General features: G+C 48.6%; 1 protein-coding gene across 3 annotated transcripts; it reads left to right on the plus strand.

Annotated features, from left to right (window-relative positions):
• Window positions 1-1,273: 1,273 nt before the first annotated feature.
• pdgfab (platelet-derived growth factor alpha polypeptide b) lies at window positions 1,274-22,065 on the plus strand. Of its 3 annotated transcripts, none has more exons than XM_071516417.1 (6): window positions 1,274-1,938; window positions 3,326-3,425; window positions 8,629-8,763; window positions 10,056-10,246; window positions 19,922-20,048; window positions 21,599-22,065. In XM_071516417.1, exons 1-6 carry the CDS (start codon window positions 1,876-1,878, stop codon window positions 21,610-21,612), a joined length of 630 nt encoding a protein of 209 aa, XP_071372518.1. In that variant the 5' UTR covers window positions 1,274-1,875; the 3' UTR covers window positions 21,613-22,065. The 3 variants fall into 3 exon arrangements, with proteins under 3 accessions (XP_071372518.1, XP_071372519.1, XP_071372520.1); XM_071516418.1 differs by having other exon boundaries at window positions 3,329-3,425; XM_071516419.1 differs by having other exon boundaries at window positions 3,329-3,425; window positions 10,059-10,246.
• The last annotated feature ends 25 nt before the right edge of the window (window positions 22,066-22,090 follow it).

Genomic DNA, 22,090 nt, shown 5'->3' on the forward strand with positions numbered 1-22,090 from the left:
CTCAGGCCGGCCTGGTGAGTGGACAAGGTGGAGGGCAGACCACCTGGTTAGCTGACCTATGGCTCCCTGCTGATTGTCACCTCTGGCTGATAATGTGTGTCCACTGTCTCTCTCTCTCTCTCTCTCTGCTCCCTCCTGTAGGTACTTCTCATTTACCAGGCCCCCAGGCACTTCTCCCAGACCTCCCAGCACAGAGCAGAGCAGCCCCCAGCTTCCTCACAGCAAGTCAGGACCAGTCTCTGGTTAACCTGCTGGAGAAGCCCCTCTGTTAACCAGTTGCTCCCTCTGTCTGTCCCTAAGTCATGCCCAAAGAGATCATGGGTGCTAGATGGTTAACACTGAGGTCTTACTCTCATCATCATCATCACCATCATCATCACCATCATCACCATCATCATCATCATCATCATCATAATTATCATCATCCTCATTTTTTTGTTTTCTTTTGCTTTTTGTTGAATTATGAATCATTTTACATCATTTCCTAGTGCTAATGATTACTAAGTGTCCTGACAGTTTCTTCTCCATTAATAAGGACTTTTATGGAATTTTATGATTGGTTTCCTGCTTCCTCTGCCCCTAATTCATATGCGCAAAGACAAAGTTGTGTTATTATCTTGCCACGATCACCACCACCATGATCACTGTAGTTGTCATCATAATCATCATCATCATCATCATCATCCTCGTCCTTTTTTTGTCTTATTTGTCCAAAGTTATGAATCAATTTTACATCCTTTCCTTATGATAATAATGGATAGGTGTCCTGTTCCTTCTCCATTAACACAGATTAAATTCTGTGAATGGGTTTCTCTGCCCCTGTTGCTTCCTCTCAATACACAAAAAACAGTGGTGTTAAATGGTTACCACTGAGGTATTTTATTATTATCATCTCATCATCGTCGTCGTCGTCATCACCATAGTCATCATCATCATCATCATCATTATCATTTTTTGTCTGATTTATCAAAAGTTAATCAATTTACATCATTTCCATATGATTCTAATCAATAGGTGTCTTGGCTGTTTCTTCTCCATTATTAAGGGCTGAATTCTGTGAATGGGGTTTTCCGCTGAAGGGCATGCAGACACGGGCTGCGGGGGGAAGGGGACATGCTCCTAAGTCATCCAGCCAGCCAACCAGCTCCCCTTGCTGAATAGATGCGCGATCACCGAAACGCGAGGGGAGGCGCAACGGGCACGGAGCTCCTGGCTCTCTATATCCAGCGGCTCACAGGCGCTCCTGACTCCATTCACTTCAGAGTCCAACATAACCAAGGACCTGTGCAGACTGCTGCGAGACGAGCTCTGGATAGCACAACACGGACAACTGTTTATTTCTCCACTGCCCTTTTGGTTTTCTCGAAGGACCTGCACCTTGGGATTATATGATTTTAGAGCTATTAAAATACTGTAGTAATAATAGTTTTATTATAGCAAAATAGTCGTGCGTTTTTTTGTCTATATTGAACAAATCCTCCGAAACTGCTGCGTTTCATGGTTGAGCCTTCAGTAAACTGGGCTGAAGTTGGAGGCTGTTTGTTAATAGGGTGAAGGACAAGTGCAATGCGAGTCAGACTTGTCTCTTGGGATTGTCCCACTTGGGTCTGAGGAACCATGTCGACCTGCCACAGACAGCCCGGGGAAGAGGTACACAGTCTAATGTGAATAACAAGAGTCAACTTCCAGCCTCTTCAGCTTTTCTGAGTTACAAGCAAGTGCACGGAGTTTGCCTGAGTCCGCTGAGCAGCTCTTACACACTGGTTTCTCTCCCCGAGGGGATGGTTGTGGATCCTCTGGGGCCAGGAGCGACGCTGCGGCTCCTACAGAAGAGCACCTTTTTCTTGTTTGGGGGGAAATCTAAATTAAAGGGAGATGAGAGCCGCACTTTGTTACTTCCTCCTGTGGACGTCGTACCTGCTGCTCGCCACCGCTGAGGTAAAGTTACATGGACTCTGCACAGCCAGAGAGATGGTCTTGAATGAGGTATGGGGCCGGAGAGGCTGTCCCTCTGGCCCCTTGTCACACACACACAGCGGTGCGGGGTTTTATTCATGTGTGGGTGTTTGGGTAACGGGGGTCTTGCAAGGGTCCCGCGGAGCGCGCATTTCTCCAACAACTAGACATGGACTTGATGCCCTGATAAAACTAGCTGCTGTGGGACAACAGCCTAAATGTTTGATTACAGCCTGTAGGGCTCGAATATAAGATTATAGGGGCACCTACATAATTTCAGGCCTATTTAACCTGTATTCAAACAAATATTTTTTAATTAAAACATAAAATTGCAAGTTAACCTAAGTAAATATTTTCACAACATTATGAATATGAATTCATTCTCCGAGAATGAACAAACACCTTACCAGCTACAGTTACCATGAGGGGCAGTGACTGCGCGCTTTTGAAAGCCAACATCGCGACTGCACTCGGACACATATTCCAGTTATTTTTGGCTTTTGTGCCAAATCTGTTTGCAGCCCGAGCCAACTGGGCAAACGTTTTGGTTGGGCTAAGCGCTTTCATGGGAACCGCTCCGGGCGATATAAATAGGTACTGTTCCTGTAAGGGTGCACGGTTTGCTCAACTTGAGATACTTGGAGGATCGCAACAAGTGCAAAGTGGCGAACGGCTGTGAACAAGGGCAGCACTCGCCCCGATTCGAGCCGTTGCATATGGGAACATCACGCCAAATTCCACTATAAGACCTGGCAGTTTAATGTTGCCTCGCTTATCTGTAAAGGAGCATAGTTGGTAAAACATGACTTCAGACCTTTACGAATCATTATGATCCACTCTTCAATTCGGCATGTATCTAATCTACTCCAAGTGGTAGGCTACTTTAGAAGCGGTTCCCCTGTTATTCCCACAATGGTGTTCCACTAAAATACACTGATGTGAATAATGGAAAACAAATAGAAAAGATGAGATTTTATTGAAATTAAGTGCTGCTTGACTCATCTAGGCCTATATGCCGAATTTTCCAGAAGATACCTAAAAGATCTTAAGCCATGTTTTACCAGGTATGCTCCTTTGCCTATAAGCAAGGTAACGTTAAATTGCATTATATTTGTGTTTGGCTTAACAGCTTCTCCATCCAAGAGAGAACTGAACGTATGGCGGCTAGGGCAGACTTGCTGTAGTTGGCACATAGTTGCAACATTTCTACGGCACTGATCTTCGTGGTGGTTGTTTAAACCTAACGCACTTGTTTACACAGGCAGAGAATTACACGAACGTTTCGAGACCGACTCGACACATCTCTAACCCTCGTTTCTTGTTTGATTTTGCCCCCCCCCCCCGTCCCCCACCCCCCACCTGCCCCCAGAAGGAAGTGGAGATTCCCCAGGAGCTGATAGAGAGACTGTCCCGCAGTGAAATCCACAGCATCAGCGACCTCCAGCGGCTACTGGAGATAGACTCCGTAGGTAAATTCTGCCTCTTGATACTTTTTATGCACAAGACAGACCTTTGCTCAATTACATTTTAATCATGATGCCGGCCAGATACTGGTCACATGTGTGTGAGATTACTGATACTGCCGTTAACACAAAGTAGAAGAAAAGGCGTTAGCCTATACTGAATGTAGGTTTGCCTGTGGACCTACAGTATGTAAACTGTCAAGCCCACTAATGGTCACGTTTGAATCATCCTCATACCATTGAGGATGAAGGATTCATTGTGGTGCTCCACTGCAGATTCACTTTTGGGGCATTTTTATGACAGGATTATTCACTTAATGTTGTTGTAAAATGAAAAGACCCATGGGTGCCAACTGGGTATGAGAAGATATGGGCACTTGCCATACCTCTGCCTCAGTGAGTCTAAATTTGATTGTGTTTTATAACTGTAATAGAGAGCAAAGATCAAGCAAAACTTACAGAAATGTATCCAGAAGCCAGATCTAAAATAATAACAGGAGAGCATTCATGAGCAGTGGTCCCTCTCAGTGTCTGTGCTAGACAGTTAGGTGACCTATGTCTAATAATTTATCACAGTGACCAGTAATGTCAGTCACTGATCCATTTATCCCTAAAAATGTAGCTGACGTAGGCAGGTTTTGGTGTTTGGGTGGCAACTGATTAGATAAGCTGCAGGGACTTTGCTGCACCTCTGGGTTCAGTGAAGTGGGGTTGCTCAAAAGAGGAGCCCCGCTGCTTCTGTGCATTCTGCTTGTTATATTCAGCAGGGAATCAGTGTAGTTATGGTTAATTGTAATGAGCTCCTGAAAGCAAACTCAAAAGACATGAGAGGCCATGAGTGCAGTGTTGTACAGGAAATTGCTGAGGGATCTGTGCGCAGGAGGAGGGCTGGGCTGGTAGAGAGAGAGAGTCCAGCCGGCCCAGGCCTGCATGATAAAGCAGCACCTGTGATAGGCACGTCTACTGTACACATGTGACAAAGATGGACTTTCACTGCCAGGTATTTATCCATGCGGATTCTTTCAGCTGTTGTTACCGCAATAAGCTGGCTTTATGACAAGGAGGCTGCCACAAATGTTGGCCTGTAAACGGAGGAGGCAGCTCGCAGGTCAGGCAGGCTTCTCCCGCTCCAGTCGTGGTTCTTGGAGGTGCTGGTTCTCTTGTCGTGGGCGACCTGTCTGTCTCAGACTGTCTTAAAGGTAGATTAAGTTACAGGGGTGCGCTAGCACAGGCTGTTTGCCTTCACATGAGCCTCTATTTACACAGGCTCTGGCCATATATCAACTATGGGGCTCTCCCCTATAGATTTGTTAATGGACATGGGTAATTACTAAATTTGCTACAACAGGCCTAAATGATGTAGACTAACTTACTGGTTATAGCTCATTAGTTACCTCAAAGCTTATATTGGCATTCAGCAAAGCAACATTAGGGGTGATGTTTCAGTATTCTTGTGTCCCCTTTTCCCATTTGCAAATTAAATTATATAACCACTCTATTGCTTTTCTAATTGTCCCATATCATAAGTGTTATGTTATGACTTCACCCATCCAGTTGTGCTATGAATTTTATTTGCATACCATAGTCACAATCAAATCAGCCTCCACTCCACAGCAGTGATCACACGCTACATTATGCAAGGCCCAGAATAGGTCCCTGCAGTGCCTCTAGCATGAGAAGAGGTGTTTATAATTGAATTAAAATGTCTTTCTTCAAACAGAGGAATGTTTTCCAGGGTAACAGTAGTAGGCTGATTATTATTACGAGGGCATAAATCTGTCTGAGGACCAGGCGTCCCCGCTGGCCCATTAAAAGACTTTTGACGCCAGCCAGGGGGGTATTTTCAGAGCTTTTGTTGCGAATGACCAGGACAGTAAAGTTACCAGTGTGGGTTGGACTGTACATGGCATGGCATGTCAACCAGGGAGGGAGATAGGAAAAGCTAAATTGAAGTGTTTGGTTATGTCAGTGAGGCTAGAGTTAGGGTTAGTTAATGCAGGTGGAATGGCCTATTCGGGAAATCCTCATTGACTTTGTTTTAGCATTTTATTGATGTGGAAAAACTCCAATGTTTTAGTGGGAGATCATGTTTGTCTTGTTGTTTTTCCCTTTTGAATAACACTATCTTCATAGCCTGTGGCCCCTCAAAGGTTGGAGTCATTATCCAGGATCTCTGTCATTGGAAGGATGACTGTGTATCGCAGACTAAGGATGGATGTGTCAGTATGACTGGGAAGGCCTGCAGGGCTTATCTAGCTGCTGTGTGTTTTATTTAGTGCCGCTGAGCTGAGAGACGGCTTGCAGGTTAGAGGCCTTGTGTCTGTGCATTTGTTTTTGCATGTGTGTGTGTGTGTGTCTGTGTGCGCCTGCACACGTCCAGCCAGAATGGTGTCTTCAGCTCTGAGTGACAGCTGAGATGACCCGCTGAAGTCTGCTGATGGCTGTCTGGCCCCTGAGGTGCTCCTCTGTCCCCGTCTCCCTCTCTGGGCGGCCCCTCAGCCTGCCTGCTCTTATCTCTCTCTCAGAAGGACTTTGACAGAAAAGGGAACCTGACTCTTGACATGGGGCAGAGGTGGAGGAGGGAACAGGAGGATTCTGGAGCTTGTATTCCTGCTGCACTTCACTCAGGAGCGGAGAGAGTTGTTGTGCAATCTGCTTTGTGCCTGACTAGCTGGCAGTCTGTTTACTTCCAGTATAGTTGGCAGCAGTTCTTATGAACCTAGAGGCCCTCAGAGCCAGACCCACTGTGGCTCCTATCAGCCTTCAACATTAACCTTGCTGCCCATGACCTGAACTGATAATTTGTCAACTCAACCATGTAGCATGTTGAGAGAGAAGGAGTGAAAGAGAGAGAAAGAGACAATTATGGAGACACTTATTACTTATTAAGTCAACAACATGTTGGTTATTTATACAGGTAGAGAAAGAAGGAGAGAGAGAGAGAGAGAGGAGGAGGAGGAAAGGGAGGGAGCCCAGGCCCTTAGCTAATGGAGGGAGTAATTTGCGAGTCATGAAAGCCTGATTCATGGCCGGAGACTGTCTCCTCTCCTCTTTTCTCTTGTCTCAGTGTGAGGACGCTCCGGGCGTGTTATTACTTCTTAGTCACCTGGAACCAACGGGGGGGGGGGGGGGGGGGGGACCCCTCGCTCTACTTTTCTCTGTCTCTCCCCCTCTCTTTCTTTGCCTCTCATTCTCCCTCTATTTATCTGTCTCCCTTTTCTTTCCTCCTCCCCTGTGTCCCCCTCTCTGATCACTCTGTCCACCTCGTCCCTCTCTCCCTCCTGTTCCTCCTCCACCTCTGCTTTTTTTGTGTATAGTTAAAAAAAACAACAGAAAGGTCCTTTTGTGGTGCTGAAAAAAGGACTTGTCAGTCCATAAAGGACTTCTTTATGTCCCCTCTCCTTTTCTCCCATCAGCTCTGACATAGCCTGTCTCCGGGTGGCCACCGGTGTGACACCCTCCCTCACTCCCTGCCTCAATCCCTCCTTCCTTCCCTGACAGGGGGAGATGAAGAGAGGGATAGGGAGGATTGAGAGAGAGAGAGGGAGAGACAGAGAGAGAGGGAGAGACAGAGTGAGAGACGAGGCGTTCAGCGCACTGGGAGTTCTGTCAGTGACCCACAGCGTTAAAAGGTTGTTAGGTGGAGAAATCAGCCAGCTGTCACAACGTGTTCCTCTGACAGCAACGTAGACAGGAGTATGTGTGTGTGTGGGTGTGTGTAGGAGTGTGCAAGCACGTCTGAATGTACACAAGAGCGTGTGCAACATGTGTACGTGCATCTGTGTCTGTGTAGGTGTGTGTCTTTGTATATTAGCCTGACAGACTGATAGCTCGGCCCAGGCAGCCGGCCTCCGCTCCAGTCAACACTTCCTTTCTCTGCACCTTTGGTTCTGGGTCACTGGCTGTCTGACTGACTGGGTGACAGGCTAGGAGGAAATTTCCTCTCCCCACTCTCACCGAGGGGACGATATTTGGGTTGGGGCTTGACGGACCTGGAAAAAGACGGCATCCAAAAGCAAATAAACAACCAAACCCAGATTAAAACCTTGTATAGGTAGAGGAAAGCCCTTCAGATGGCTCTGGTCAGGGAACAAAGGAGATGGATGAGTGGAACCTGTTTGTCTATGGCTAAGCTTTGTTGTCCTGGTGTACATTGGGGTTTAGCTTGTAATGGAGGATAATGAGAGGAGTTTGTGTAGTTGTGTGAAGTGTACAGGTATAGGATTGTGTTACCCAGGTGGGAGGGTATGCAGTACCAGACAAGGAGACCCACCCACTTAGCAAACACTCTCTCAGCTGCAGACTCTGTTCCTAGGGAAAGGGCAGTATCCAGCGAACAAGCTTTATCGTTTTACTGCCGCTTTGGCACTCTTCTATAATCCACCTCATATTCTGGGTGGGGACCAAAACAAGCAAGCTTTATCAGATGACCATGACTGCGAATAAGCTGAACTGGCTACATCAGACTGGAGTTAAAGAGATTTAAGAAGCTAGCACTGCAGCATAACAAAACATGTACTTTTCCGAGCCACCAAGTGATTGAAAAGTAAACATTTTCAAGTAAATGAGAGACACGAAACCACTAATTAGGCGCAGGGATAATGGTGGCTGAGCACCACCTGTTAAATGACCACTTTACTCCCTTGCGTGTCTGTGAAGGCTGGTTGTTTTTGAAGGAGCTCGGTGACTCACCTGCATCTAGCTGCTTCATTCCTGGTGGGAAAGTTCCGCCAAACTAGTGAGTGAGGCTGACACACAAAGCGTGTAATTACACCGAGGCCTGTATAAAGCCATGCCACCTATACCCTGCATACTCTGGAATGTTTACCTCAATTTGTGACATCATCAAAAGTCGCCTGCCTGCCAACACGCTGAAGGGAACCCTAAGCCCTTCAGGGAATCAAAGCGTGGGTTACATACTGCACACAAAGTTTACCGTCTCATTATGGTCGTGTGACTAACCAACACATTTTTTGTTGTGGAAGGGGTATATAAAACATCAATAGCAGATCACATGCAGCCTTCTGGTGAGGCCTAGTAAGCCACCAACCACATTCATTCACCACCATTAAAGCTCCAGCGGCTGTTGACAGACTCTTTGTTGGTTGATTGGAAAGGCCGATTGGTTGAGTAAGCTTCTTGTGTGTTTTGTGCATGTGTGTACTCTCTGTGTCACATTAGTAATATGGCTGCCTTCTGTTTTGACGAGGTACGGGAAATGATGTCATTGAGGAGCCCAAGCACCACAAGCACCACAATCACCATAAGAACTACTCCCATCACCATGGTTACAACAATGACCTGAAGAGCTCCCAGCTCCACAGCCGGCGCAAGAGGAGCATCGGTAAGACTGGAATGGATATTTACTTTATCGTACGGCACAGCATGGTAGTGTCGCCCAGAGATTGCATCATGATGACCGAGTGTAGCATACAGTGGCGTGGTGTGAAACATCACAAGCATAATGTCCCAGCAATACCCTGTGTCTTAAACATCCCTCCCCACATAGTGAGTTCCCAGGAGATGAAATTGATCACTTAACACTCATTTCAAACAAAGCTAATAGTTAGTGGCTTTGATGCGGCTTTTTGTGGCTAAAAGTAACCCTAATGAAGAAGTCTACCTAGTATTTATAGCAATCTCACGGAATCATGAGAAACTATGGCGGGCAGAGGGTGGGGTGGGGGGTGGGGGACGTCTGACATGAAGCCTTTTGATTGGCCGAGGCCTCGGAGATCTAAGACACACGCGTCAGGAGAGAAATATATCCTTAAGCGTGGAAATTCCAGGCATTCAGGGTTCAAGTTGCAGCTTGCCCGGGCCCTGAGTCAGATTGCTTCATAAAACGCCACACGGTACGATATCTGATCGAGGCCTGGAGAATAGCGTGTAGTGTGTGATGTGTGTGTTAAGACTAGCAGCATGTTCTTTACAGCTCTCCAAGCGTATCATTTAAACCAACGCAGGATATCATGGCTGATCATATTTCATGTATATGTGCCGTATCATAAGTGTATGATACAGTATACCATTTTGGCAGCTGTCCACAAAAGCCCTCACTTACTGTGCTTGATGCACGTATCACCTTTACGACATAATTGTAACTTACTGTACACTCTCTGTTACATCTTGAGCTTTGAGTGCCTGTCAGAGCATTAAATCTCAAATGAATGCTACTGCCTTCCTCTTTTCTCCATGGCCAAGAGGGTCAAAGGCCGTTATTAGCTTTCCTACAGGCGGACATAAAGGTTTCCTGGCCTAGTCACGCTGCATTAGTCCCAGTGAGGGTTTCGAACAAAGGAGCAGTCTCTTTCTGTCTCACTGAGTTGATCCCAAAGCTCCTTAGCTGATATGAGATCAGCTTTTGGGATTGCCTGTCTTCTTAACAGCCTTAAAGGAGGTTGGGTGTGATTTTAGGTAAGATGAACGGCTTCCAAATCAAGTGAGTCATCAAATAATGAGCAGTGAAGGAATGCACGCGGCAGCTGGGAGCAAATAGGAGGGATTACAACAATATATCGGCGTGCGATTGCAATTGGAAAAGGTGTCACTGAACATTCAGAACAAATGCATTAACATGACTCCTCCTTCTCTTTCTCTCTCTCGCTCTCTCTCTCTCTCTCTCTCTCTCTGCAGTAGAGGAGGCGGTCCCGGCGGTGTGTAAGACGCGGACGGTGATCTACGAGATCCCCAGGAGCCAGGTGGATCCCACGGCTGCCAACTTCCTGATATGGCCGCCCTGCGTGGAGGTGAAGCGCTGCACGGGCTGCTGCAACACCAGCAACATGCGCTGTCACCCCTCCCGCAAGCACCACCGCACCGTTAAGGTAAGACACACACGCATATAGATGCACACATACACACGCTTGAATGTATACAGGCACACAAGCATGTATACACACAGACACACAACTGCATTGTAAAGTTAAACACACAGTCTATCTTATTCAACCCTACTTGCTCCACAAACATCAATGGAGTGCACACACAAACACACACTTACAGAAATTTCCGCCACTTTTCCTCTCAGCAGGTAAGTAAATCACGCAGGAGACAGGTTGACTGACTCCGTGGGGAGGGTTGCGTCAGCCTGTCTTCCTTCACGCTCCTCTCCTCCCTCGTTCCCTGCTTCCTCCACACCTCCTCTTCATTTCAATGTGCCCCTCTCCTCCGAGCCTTGGCCACCGCCCAAACAGCTCCCATAACCCCCCCGCTCAAAATCAGACCCCTCTTCACCCACCTCAACTCCGCTGTCCCCTCTCCCCTTCTCTCCTTCCATTACAGCCGCCCCTAACCCCCCCCCCCGTCCCTCCCACCTCTCTCTTCATCAATCTATCCCATGTTAGGCGAGAGGCCAAGGTGGCTGTGCCAGGGCAGAGGGAGGGAGGGAGGGAGGGAAAAGAGACGGAGAGAGAGAGAGAGAAAGAGAGAGAGAGGATTGTTGGCACTCATAACCAGGACATCTGCTGAAGGGTAGACCCAAGAGGGATGCTACGGCCAGATAGACAGAGAGAGAGAGAGAGAGAAAGAGAGACAAACAGTCGGTAAAGAAGTCCTGCGTCTTGAGAATGTCTGCGTGTCGCCGGCCGCTGCGCTGCCATTTCTCCACTCTGTTTGTTTGGCCCTTTGTCGTCCCAGTCCAAGTCAGAGAAAAAAAAAGGGGTGGGTGGGGGGGTGGGGGGGGGGGGGGGGGGGGGGGGTGAAGGGGGTTGCACTGTTCTCCGAGGCTCTTTGGCATCGGTAGCTTAAAAACATGTCCTTCTGTTCAGGCTCAGAGGAGACAGTGTGGCTGGAGCTGAGTCGTATTTTTTGCCGTATTTACACTACAGCCTGTTCGCTGGTGTTCGGAGGTATGGGAGTCATGTGCTCCGCTCTGCTGAGAGTAAAGAGACTACCGGGGAATAAACAGGATAACCTGGAGGATAATCTGCGTGTGTGTGTGTTTGTTTGTCTCTTTGTGTATCTGTCTCTGTACTCTATTGTCCCTCTACTCTCTGTAATCATTGTGATCTTGCCTGGCCATGGGCACTGAGACATTGCTATCTGCTCTCCTGTTCCGCATCACGCCGGGCCTCGCAGGGGATGCCGGGCTTTAAAGATGCCGCCTCGATAGCACAGAGTAATAAAACAAATACCAACCTCGCCACCGCCGCCGCCTCCTGCCCCTTGGCACACCGGCCCATGACGGGAGATTTCAATAAGGATAGGCGGACATGGTCCCTGGGCTCCAAAATGACCTCCCCTTTGGCCGTAGAGTAGAGAGAGAGAGCGAGTAACGCTCGGCGGACAAGACGGCCATTGTGGGGCACGGGGCGCTGCATCTAGGGCACAGGGTTTATGGTCAGAAATGCTGAGTCATAATGCGGTGAGAGAGTTAAGCTCGCCCTCTGATATACAGTACAACCCTGTGTGTCTGTCTGTCCGTCTGTGAGCTCGTCTGTCTGTCTGTCTGTCTGTCTGTCTGTCTGTCTGTCTGTCTGCCAGTCGGTCGGTCCGTTCCAGTGTCTGTCATCCTCAATAGGAGCTCTGTCTGTGGTCGAGTTGCACTGTGAAGAGGATGGATGGGGAGACGCAGGGAGGAGGAGGAGGAGGAAGAGGAGGGTGGACAAGCGACTAAGGGTTGATTCAGCTATTCTCGGAATGCCATGTTCCGTGCGACTGCGTCCGTGTCCCCCTCATGACACTGTTAAACCCTCAGGACAAAATGAGCACACACACACACACTGGATAGGGACCTTCAAGGGTTTTTGCGGGGCCGTTTTTCCATGTGGTTCCAGCCGCGGGCAGGGGAGCCGAGAGGCGCTGTATCCCTGGAAAGGTCATCCGTCAGGGCTCGCTCCGGTCAGGAGACATTCGCCACATTGTGTGTGAGAAACATTGTCTCATGCCAAGTTTTTTTTTCCTGTCTGTCCTCTAAGCAGTTAGTCTGAATAGGGGTTCAGTTTGTGCTTCTCTCTCCGTTTATTAGAAAGCTAAAAATGTTGCCCGTCTACCCCGAGCCTGACTTGTTTTCCTTGTACCGGCCAAGGATGGGAAAAGAACACACCCGCTGTGTTTCTTTCCAGCTCATGCCGCTATGCATTTGTCCAAATGCACCTTTATTTATTTATTCCCCCCTCTTCTCTTTCTCTCCCTCTTTCACTCTTCTTTTTTCATGCTATGGACGCCAGAAAAAGAGAGCGGGTCTGTGCAGGCCCTGTGCTGTACAAGCCGGGCCTGTTCAGTGGCGGGGTAATAAAAAAGGCAACTTTAAATAGGACTAGCCCGAGGGAGGAGAAGGGGGAGATCTTAAGTCACTCTCGTTCCTCTTCTTCCCTCATTCTCTTGAACTCACTGCTTCTCTTGCACTTTGCTCCATCACTGTGATAAGTGTCTCTAAAATTGTGTGTGTGTGTGTGTGTGTGTGTGTAGGTTGACATTTACATTGTTTTTGGATTGTGTGTATGTCTTGGTGTGTGAGGGACACAATAAAAGTGAACAGCCCCCTATAGGGCTGCACACATACAGATAAGCGTCTTGCCAGCTATGTAAAGACGGTTCAATACCCGGACACATAAAAGAGACTGGCAAGAGAGAGAGAGAGAGAGAGAGAAAGAGAGGGAGAGAGAGATAGTGGCAAAGAGAATACTTGATGAGCAAATGTGTTTATGTATTCGGACTCGATCATCCCAGCATTCCTCTAACTCCTCATTCAGCCCGTCCCACCTCTCCTCTCTCTCTCTCTCTCTCTCTCTCTCTCTCCCTCTCTCCACCTCCTTTTGCACTTTCAGTGACTCCTTATTCACTCCCCAGTGTCCTGGCTCTCTCCTCTCTTTTCCACCAGAGTGATTCCTCCCTATTTCTCACTATTTCTCCGTCCTTTTTGGTGTTTTTTATCGCCGAAGGCTGGCTGGCTGGCTGGCTGGCTGGCTGGCTGGCTGGCAGAACATTCTGGCCATGGGCAGTGTTACTGTGTCATAGGGTTCCTAGAGTTGTGTAATCTAGACATGGCATTATTTAAAATCCCCTCAGTCAGCATTAATATATCACTTGACATTTTGATGGCACGAAACAAGCCGACTTCTCTTTTCCTCTGGTCCTCACTATTTCGCCTTTTCTCTCTCACACTCTCTCCCGTCTTTTTCCACCTCCTTCGCCCTCGTCTTCCTCCCCTTCCCTCTCCTCTCCCCCTGCTCGTCCTCCTCCTCGTAGCTCTGTCTTGTGCGCTGAAGGCTACAGCTGTGTCCTGTATTCTGATGGTTTTCTCAGGGCTTCTGGCTCCGAGGCTCGCTAGACGAACTCACTCATAAAACAACAGGTGCTTCTAGACAGGCAGCACTGGGGAGACCACTAGACAGGGTGTGTGTGTGTGTGTGTGTGTGTGTGTGAGAGAGAGAGAGAGTGAGTGAGAAAGAGCAAGTGAGTGAGTGAATTAACGAGGCAGTGATCAAGATGTGTGCACTTTAGCATGCTTTTGCACATGTATGCCTCGGTGCTTCTTGTGTGTGTGTATGTGTGTGTGTGTGTGTGTGTGTGTGTGTGTGTGTGTGTGTAAATGTCTCCCTATTTGTCCTTCCAATGGGGCAGAGTAAACAGGCCATCAGACAGGCGAAGAATGGAGCTGTCACTCATCCTCTCAGTCATTAACTCTTTTGGCTTCTGCTGGATGTTTGGTCAGTAAGCTCATTGTATTCCTCTTCCTCATGCAAAAACCCACTAAGCTAATATTAAGGTAAAATTACTTCTCTATGCACAAAACCCGAAATAGTGTACGTTAAAATTTGCAGTGACTGTAAAATAAGAGGGAAAATGGGAACACCAAGGTTTTGAAGTTCAGCCCTTATACTGTAAGTGTTGCTCTTTGCCTTTGTAAGGTGGCAGAGTGTTATCAGTATCACATCATTTGGCAATGATAAAGTACATTTTGTCTCACTTGGTTTGGTTTAGTAGCTGGAAACTTTTGATGGCCCTTGAAGCATATGTACAAGTATTTTGGAGGGGTTGGAGAGGGACGGCACTGCACATCTGTGTAAACGTGAGGAGGAGTGTGTGTGTGTGTGTGTGTGTGTGTCCACTCCCCCAGCACAGTGCAGGGACAAGGCCATTAGTGTGAAGCAGCAGCAAGAGGAAGACGGGCCGCAGAGTAATGAAGTGTTGATGGCTGCTGGATCAAAGCGGAGGCTGACAGAGGCCAGGCGGATATAGCCACAGTGCTGAGTGTGGGGGTCCACACATCTCCCTGCACTGGCCCTGGCCCCGACCCCGACACACACACACACACACACACACACACACACTGACAATTACCTCAGTGGCAGCGGGTCAGATCCGGGTGTTGGGGGAAGCAGTAGCTCTAGCCCTGCGGTTGTGTGGGACCCTAACTTACGGGGTGTTTCATAAATAAAGGACAGTGTGACGGCGATACAGTGAGCATGATTTATGGTCGTCTGAGGGGTCCTGTGGATTACGTGGGGGTGGGGTGGGGGGGGGGGGCAGATGGGAGTGAGGGGCCTCCCTGTTTGAAGTCCCATGCAGCTGTGAATTATTTTCCCTTTGATTCACTCAATGCTCCTCTGCTAGATGAAGAGGGGTGAGGGAGTTTGTGTGTGTGCATATGTGCGTGCATGTATACGTGTGTGTGTGTGTGTGTGTGTGTGTGTGTGTGTGTGTGTGTGTGTGCCGGGGGTTGCGGCGAGGGTCAGAGACCATGGGAGTGTTCCGACCAAGCCAGAAGCCGGAGAGTTTGGCTACCGCCGCACCGGCTGGAATGCATCAGCTAGAGCAAGGAAAAGTAGCAGCCGTATTTTAATCATATTTTACTTCATCTCTCTATTTTCCTTTTCACTCCTCCTCTGCTGTCCTCCCTTTCTCTCTCTCTCTCTCTCCCCCTCTGACTTCATCCTCACCCTCCACCTCTCTCCTTCTCTCTAAATAGTTGCTCTCTCCATCCTTTCTCTCACTCTCTCCTTTCCTCTTTCTCTCTCTCTCGCATTCGTCTTCCTTCACCTTTATGCTTCCTATACGCAGCACTGAAAAAGAGCCATCTCTCCTTTCCTCCCTCTATTTTTACACCTTTATCCCTCTATCAATCTCTGCCGTTCACTCTGTATCTTTTTCAGTCTCTCTCTCTAGCATTTTCTCCCTCTTCCACCTTATTTACTTTTCCCTCTCTAAGTGCTCAGTAATGTCTTTTTCATCTGCAATTTTGGATGCTCTCCACCTCTCTCTGGGTTGCCTCTTTTGTAGAGTTTCTCTCACATGAAGAGGAGTTTCCCTAAAACTTTATCAGACGCGCCTTTTAGATAGAGACAGCTGAAATAATGAAATCCTTCTCTCAGGAGGTGATACACAGAGGCTGTTAGTGTGTGTGTGTGTGTGTGTGTGTGTGTGTGTGTGTGTGTGTGTGTGTATTCTGTTATTCTGTGAAGACATGGGTAGGAGGGAAGGAATAGATGAAAAGATTACATCTTATTGGATTCTTTGATATTTGATATTGGCTGATGGTTCTCTTGAGGAGAAGGGGAGGCAACACAGGTTGTGGTTGGAGGGCAGAAACACACTCACATCTGGTGACCCATCACTGTGAGAGAGAGAGAGAGATAGAGAGAGAGAGAGAGAGAGAGAGAGCGAGAGAGAGAGAGAGAGAGAGAGAGAGAGAGAGAGAGAGAGAGCAGTGTGTGTTGTGAAGTGCCTTTTTGGCACTGCAGGCCTGCGTGCCACATGACAAATGCTCTTCTTGCTTCCTCTCTTCTCCCCACACCACCTATGATAACCTCCCCCCACCCCATCACTCTGAGAGGCTGGGTGGGGTAGGGTGGAGGAGGGAGTAGGGGGTCTGGGCTGTTGCCGTTGACGTTCAAAGCCTGCGTCTTCTCTCTGCCCTCTGCGGTTGGCTCTCTCTCTTTCTCTCTCTCTCTCTGCACATCGTCATGCCTTTCTTCTGGGTGTCATTTCTTCTTTCTTTCATTTCATAAGACAGACAGATAGACAGACAGACGTTCTAACTCCCCCATTCCCACCCCCACCCCCTCTGCCAAACAACCCCCATCTCTCGTCCACTCACTCATGGCCGTAGCATTTCAATGAGAACTTTTTTTTTTTTCAAGCAGGAGGGGGGCAAGTTTCGCCTTCGCCTAATTTCCCTCCTGACAGATGAATTGTCACCCTCCCCCTCTTCCCTCCCTCTACCCCTCCATTCTCTATACCCCAACACACACACACACACACACATACGCTCTTATTTATTTTGCTTGATTCTGTCCCGTTCCTGATGGCCCGCGGTGCACATCCACATCCCCGTTGTGTTTTCCTTGGAAGGCCGGACCCAAACTTTCCCCTCCATCATGCTCTCATCAGTGCTTTGCGCTCGGGGAATTCCCAATTAACCCGACCGGGACAATCGGCTTCACACAGAGGGCCGCAGAGACCCCCGAGGAAGGCCGGGGACAAACCGGGGAGGGGGAGGTGGGGGGTTGGAGGGGGGGGTCCGTACTTCCCAGAACCCTCTGGATCGGATATCATTCCACAGCCGCTCGAGGGACTCTTTCTCAGGGCCCGACTTTCTAGGGAGTTTAGAGCTGTTTGATTTATACATAGCGAGTGCGGGGCCCCTTGTCGTAGCACGGGGTCTCTTTATGATGTATGTTTATGTGAGGAGTCATTGACTCGGCACTGGATAGGAAGCCGGTGTTCCTTGGAGGAGGAAGAAGCGGTTTAAAATGGAGGAAGACTGAATTAAATATGAAGGTAAATATTTGCCCGGAGTGTGGCCGAGTCACGTAGGGACACTGGCTGACATGGCGGCTCGGGGGCAAAGAGTGTGAAGCCCGCAGCATCAACACCTTCTCTTAACGCCGCTCAGTCAATATGCCAGGACAGAGGAGTGGAGGGGGATTCAGGAGTGACAGAAGACAGAGTGGGAGGAAGGAAACGAGAGAGAGAGGGAGAGACTGAAAATGAAAGCTGGGACAGAGAGTGTGTGTTGACAAAGTGGGCAGAGCAGAGGCTGTTTGAGATGTATTGTAGCACAGAGATACACATTCAGAAACAAGCACCCATGCAAACATGAAAGAGTGTGTGTGTTTGTCTGTGTGTGTGTGTGTGTGTGTGTGTGTAGTCCTGTGGGGTGTGTTTTTAACCCTGCTGTGTAAGGGGCAAGGTGACAAGCCTACCGCTGGGCCTCTCAACAAGAGGTCCTATCGCTTTATCCCTCTGTCAATAGCTGTTTGTCTGACCAACAGTGTGTGTGTCTGTGTGTGTGTGTGTGTGTGTGTGTGTGTGTGCATTAGTCATTAGGATCGGCCTCAGTAGTAGGTGTCAGGCATGGATGACTTTCTTGGCTTCCCATTGGCTAACTCTGAACCCCCCCCCAGCTCAGACATTCCCGTAACCAACGGCAGCGGAGCCGTCCACAGAGACAGCTGCATCTCTCATCTCTCTCTCTCTCTCTCTCTCTCTCTCCCTCTCTCTCTCTTTCTCTCTCTCTCTCTCCCTCTCCCTCTCCCTCTCTCTCTCCCTGTCTTTCAATGAGAGAATTTGAGTAAATTGTGTTTGTCGTTTTCTGGGAAAATCCAGTGGTCGATCACGTCATTATGTGACACCGTCTGCGCTTTTGGTAGATAACACTGAACTTAAGATAAGATCTCTATCTGCTGTTGTCAGTGTTAGTAATGAATTTCCTCGGAGGGTTACCCAGAGCCTCAATGTAATAGGTAACACATGAATGTCATCCAGTGCTAGTCATGATCATGGTCAGTGCTCCCCCCCTCTTGCTTAAATAATCCCCTCCGTCTGCACACACACACACACACACACACACACACACACACACACTCCTATTCCCTAATGAGAGGGATGGTCCAAGGAATGTACACAAATCTAACACCCCAACCACCCTCCCTCTCTCTCTCTCCCCCACCTCCAGTTCCCCGCTCTGGCCCTTTCACCCTCTCTCACTGTGTCAGGGCCCGATAACAGCAAACACACCACCGCTAACCCAGACACCATTGTCCTCTGTTTGCTCACCGCATACCTCCACTGCTTGCTTTACCCTCTTTTTCACTCCCTCTCTTCTCTCTCCTTCCCTGGAATGAAACAGAATTAAACTGTTGCAAAGGAGAGAGGAGCTGGTGAAACCGCTGCTGCACGACTTCTTTCTCCCACAGCTTTTTTGCATGTCTGCCGCACCAGGCTGTGATCCAGGCATTGTTGCGAGGCTGACACTCGCTGTGTGAATGTCAACATTATATTGTGTTATATCAGACGGCATTGGTATGTTTGTTCGTCTGCGTGACTGATTCACCGATGAGAGCCGCGCTTGGCTGCGAGCCATCACAGGATAGAGGAAGAAAGCCTCTCATCTGCTTTGGCACTCCGTGTGTGTGTGTGTGTGTGTGTGAGAGCCTCATGCCCGACTGCATAGCCGTGTTGCTCATAACACCAGAGAGCGTTGGGAGATTGCAGGCCAATATCCTCTCTCGTGCAATGACCAGGAAGATAGGTGAAGCGAGAGATATTGTTTCCATGTGGCCCCCAGGCCCTCAGTGGTTGATGGGAAGGCTACCTGCCCTTGGCACTTAGATCAGAGAGAGAAAAAGCATGTAGCCACCTCCCCTGTGTTACACAACAAGATCATCATAACCTCCACACAACCTCCTCTGTTCAGCTTTCATCTAAGCTTCAACCAACACAACCTATTCATAACCCTCCGAGGATTGGTCCCTCACATTATTAGCTGTTAGGTGGGAAGTGGAGGTCAGCGCTGTTGTGTTAAACTGAGAGGGCGTTAGCGGGACTCAAGGATAGGAATTCCTGCCTTGCTTTTGTGTTTGCTAGATTGCCAAGGGCTGCCTGGTGGGGTGAGAGAACACATTCAGAAGTCACTGTCTTTCCTGTTCGGATTAGATCTTGTAAATTTAAAGTTTTGCGTTCTCTCGTTAGGCAAAGTCGAGCAACACTTTCCCCAACCCATGAAGAAATATTAATGTGGTTTATAGCAGGCCTGCATGTCGGGACATGGCGAGGGAGTTTAGGTGTGTGTCTGTCTGGATGTGGATGCTCCAGGCCCGGAGAGACAGAGGGGGGGGGGGGGGGGGGGGATCTCCCAGCCTCTCTTCTCCTGCCAGAGTAAACCTTCCCTGGGCCTTAGGGCGTACACCGCTCCCCCCTACCCTCCATCCCTCCTCTCCTATTGTTTGAGCTTAGTTGGGCAGGGTCATACGCTCCGTCCAATATTTACACACCTGATCAACAGCCTGTAGAGCACACAGCGAGCGGAACCCAGTGCATCAGCCCCAAAGGAATGCTGCCGTCACACTTCAAACACAGCGAGGCGAAGTGACGGCCATCGGCGCTGGCGTTTTTATGAATCGGTTTATGAAAGAGTCATCAGTCACGGCGCTACGCCTCTTGATGCTAGCGAACGGGGAAAGAGTGTATACATTCATTGACGGAAGACAGAGCAGGAGTAATGATGGCGCTGGACTTGGCTCTGGAGCTAACCTTACTCTCTCTCCCTCTCTCAGGTGGCCAAGGTGGAGTACGTGAGGAGGAGACCCAAGCTGAAAGAGGTCTTTGTGCGGTTAGAAGACCACCTGGAGTGTGTGTGCACGTCGCAGCACCACGTGGCGGAGCACTCAGATGCAGACACAGGTAAATATGGCCCGCAAGCTTATCCTACATCATTATAACATTGTCCCAAATATTGTCCCAACATTGTCCTATTGCAGGAATGTCGCTCTGAGTTTGATGGCTGAGTCCCGCCCTCATCCCCATGTTTCCATGCCTTGTCTTGCTCTACTGCTTCTCCTCATGTCTGTCTGGTGGTCTTTCTCTCTGTCTGGCTCTTTGGCTTTGCACTGGATGACCTTTTACGAGGCAGACACACCTGAGCGCTGGCCCCCTATTGCAAAACTGTAAAGCTTGAGTATGTATGTGTGTGTGCTTGTGCATTCTTAGACGAGGATGTGCGTGTGAACGTGTATGTGTGTGTCATAGGAGGCTGTCCAAAGGCTGCTTGGCTTGACAGCAGGTAAATCTGCCAGTGCCTTGATCTGAAACCTTTCTCTCCCTTGGAGCAGATAAGGGCTGCGATGTGTGCTGATAAGGCATCTGAAGTATTTATAGTGTGTCATATCATTGCGCTCTCTGCTTCTGTCCCGAGGCTGTTGTACCTCTCTCTGTACCATAAACCCTGCTTCTTGCTGCTAACCCTCCTTCCTGTCCACCCTCCCCGACTTTGTGTTTTCAGGCCACCGTAGGGCTAAAGGTAAAAAAAGGAAACCTAAAAAGCTAAGGCCCAGCAAGGATTTATTGGCGACATAATAAACTTGCACTCATTACCCAAAGTCCACTGGAGAGCTGTGAAGGGAACAGGTAGGACTTTAGCACCACGGCGACCCCTCCCTGCCTAATCACCCTCCTGGCACAGCACTGGCCCAATCAGGGCGCAGAGAGGGCCCACCAATCACCGTCACCAATCACACCACAACCAATCAGTGTGAGGAGAGGGAGGGCTGAAGAGTGCCATACTTTGTGCCCCACTGCTGCATGTTGATTTTGTGGCCTGCTGAGCATGCACACTGCATACGTCTACTTTGTATCACAGTTCTATGCTTGCGTGTGTTTGTGTGCACTGTATTTTTGTAGTGTTGTAAGACAGCACCCATCTCATGTGTTGCTCCGTTGTAAGTGAACATACCCCCCTCTCTTTTATTTTTCTCTCTCCTTCACCTTATCGTCTTGTCATCACCAACATTTGTTCATCTGTCCTCTCATCTCTGTCTGTCTGTACAATTTTTATGATTGTACTTGGCATCTGTCCATCTGCCTTTTTGTCTTTCTGTCCCTGTAAGAGAGAGAGGGGTTGTTTGTAATGTCTTGTTTTATGCCACATAAGCTTTCTTGCCCAGCTCACTGTCTTGTACTCTGGGCTGAATCACACACACACACACACACACACATTTTGACTGGACATAAATGATGACTGGTCTGATCACTTTCTTTGAAATCAGGAGAAACATGATTCAAAACGCTATGGGCCTTGTGTGTGTTGTGTCAACTTGTTTGAAATGCATGACCAAATTGATGTAATTGGGCACAAAATGCAAAAATCAAATTAGCTTTTTTTTTATGATATACCAGTGTTGTCTTTTCTTTGAAAATGCCAATGCTAATGTTAGCTTTTTTTCTCTCTGCTATAGTGGACGTGAGGTGAGACCAATCAGAACAAGGGACTTCGGTGTGGGAGGGGCTAAATAGCGGATGCCATCAATAGGAGACCTGCTCTGTCCCCTCCCCCAACCCCACGCCATCGCCTTTTAGAGACAAACTTTCTGTAAAGATGAGAGACTGAAAAAGACAGACATGATTAAATAAGATGCCAAAGGTGCTTTTTTTTACCATAACCAGTGATGATGACTTCCACTGTGGTGCAGCACAGACCCAGTCAATTGAACACTGATGCTGATGAAGAAGATGATGCTGTGGAGCTTGGGCAGAGCAGAAAGGCGCCGAAGAGGAGGACGAAAGGGATTTGTGGCAAACTTTGTGTGAACAAGGCGCACAACAGAAGTGGCTATGGACCATTTGGATCAAGCTTTGCTGGGGAATCTGTTGCCCTGATTCAGCCATGGATGACCTCCAGTTGGACAATGTAAAGATGCAAACACAGAGCTGTGTGGGTCTGCCTGCCC

Source organism: Centroberyx affinis, unplaced genomic scaffold (genome assembly GCF_046629955.1).
Source record: "Centroberyx affinis isolate AG114_WGS23_722 - 3 ecotype Tasmania unplaced genomic scaffold, CSIRO-AGI_Caff_v1 ptg000401l_1, whole genome shotgun sequence".
Taxonomy (NCBI): domain Eukaryota; kingdom Metazoa; phylum Chordata; class Actinopteri; order Beryciformes; family Berycidae; genus Centroberyx; species Centroberyx affinis.

Excerpts from the sequence above, each read along its gene's own strand:
- pdgfab (XM_071516417.1), top strand. The coding sequence starts at position 1,876 with ATGAGAGCCGCACTTTGTTACTTCCTCCTGTGGACGTCGTACCTGCTG. Across the intron at positions 3,426-8,628 it reads ACTGGAGATAGACTCCGTAG|GTACGGGAAATGATGTCATT; the intron begins GTAAATTCTGCC and ends TGTTTTGACGAG. Across the intron at positions 10,247-19,921 it reads AGCACCACCGCACCGTTAAG|GTGGCCAAGGTGGAGTACGT; the intron begins GTAAGACACACA and ends TCCCTCTCTCAG.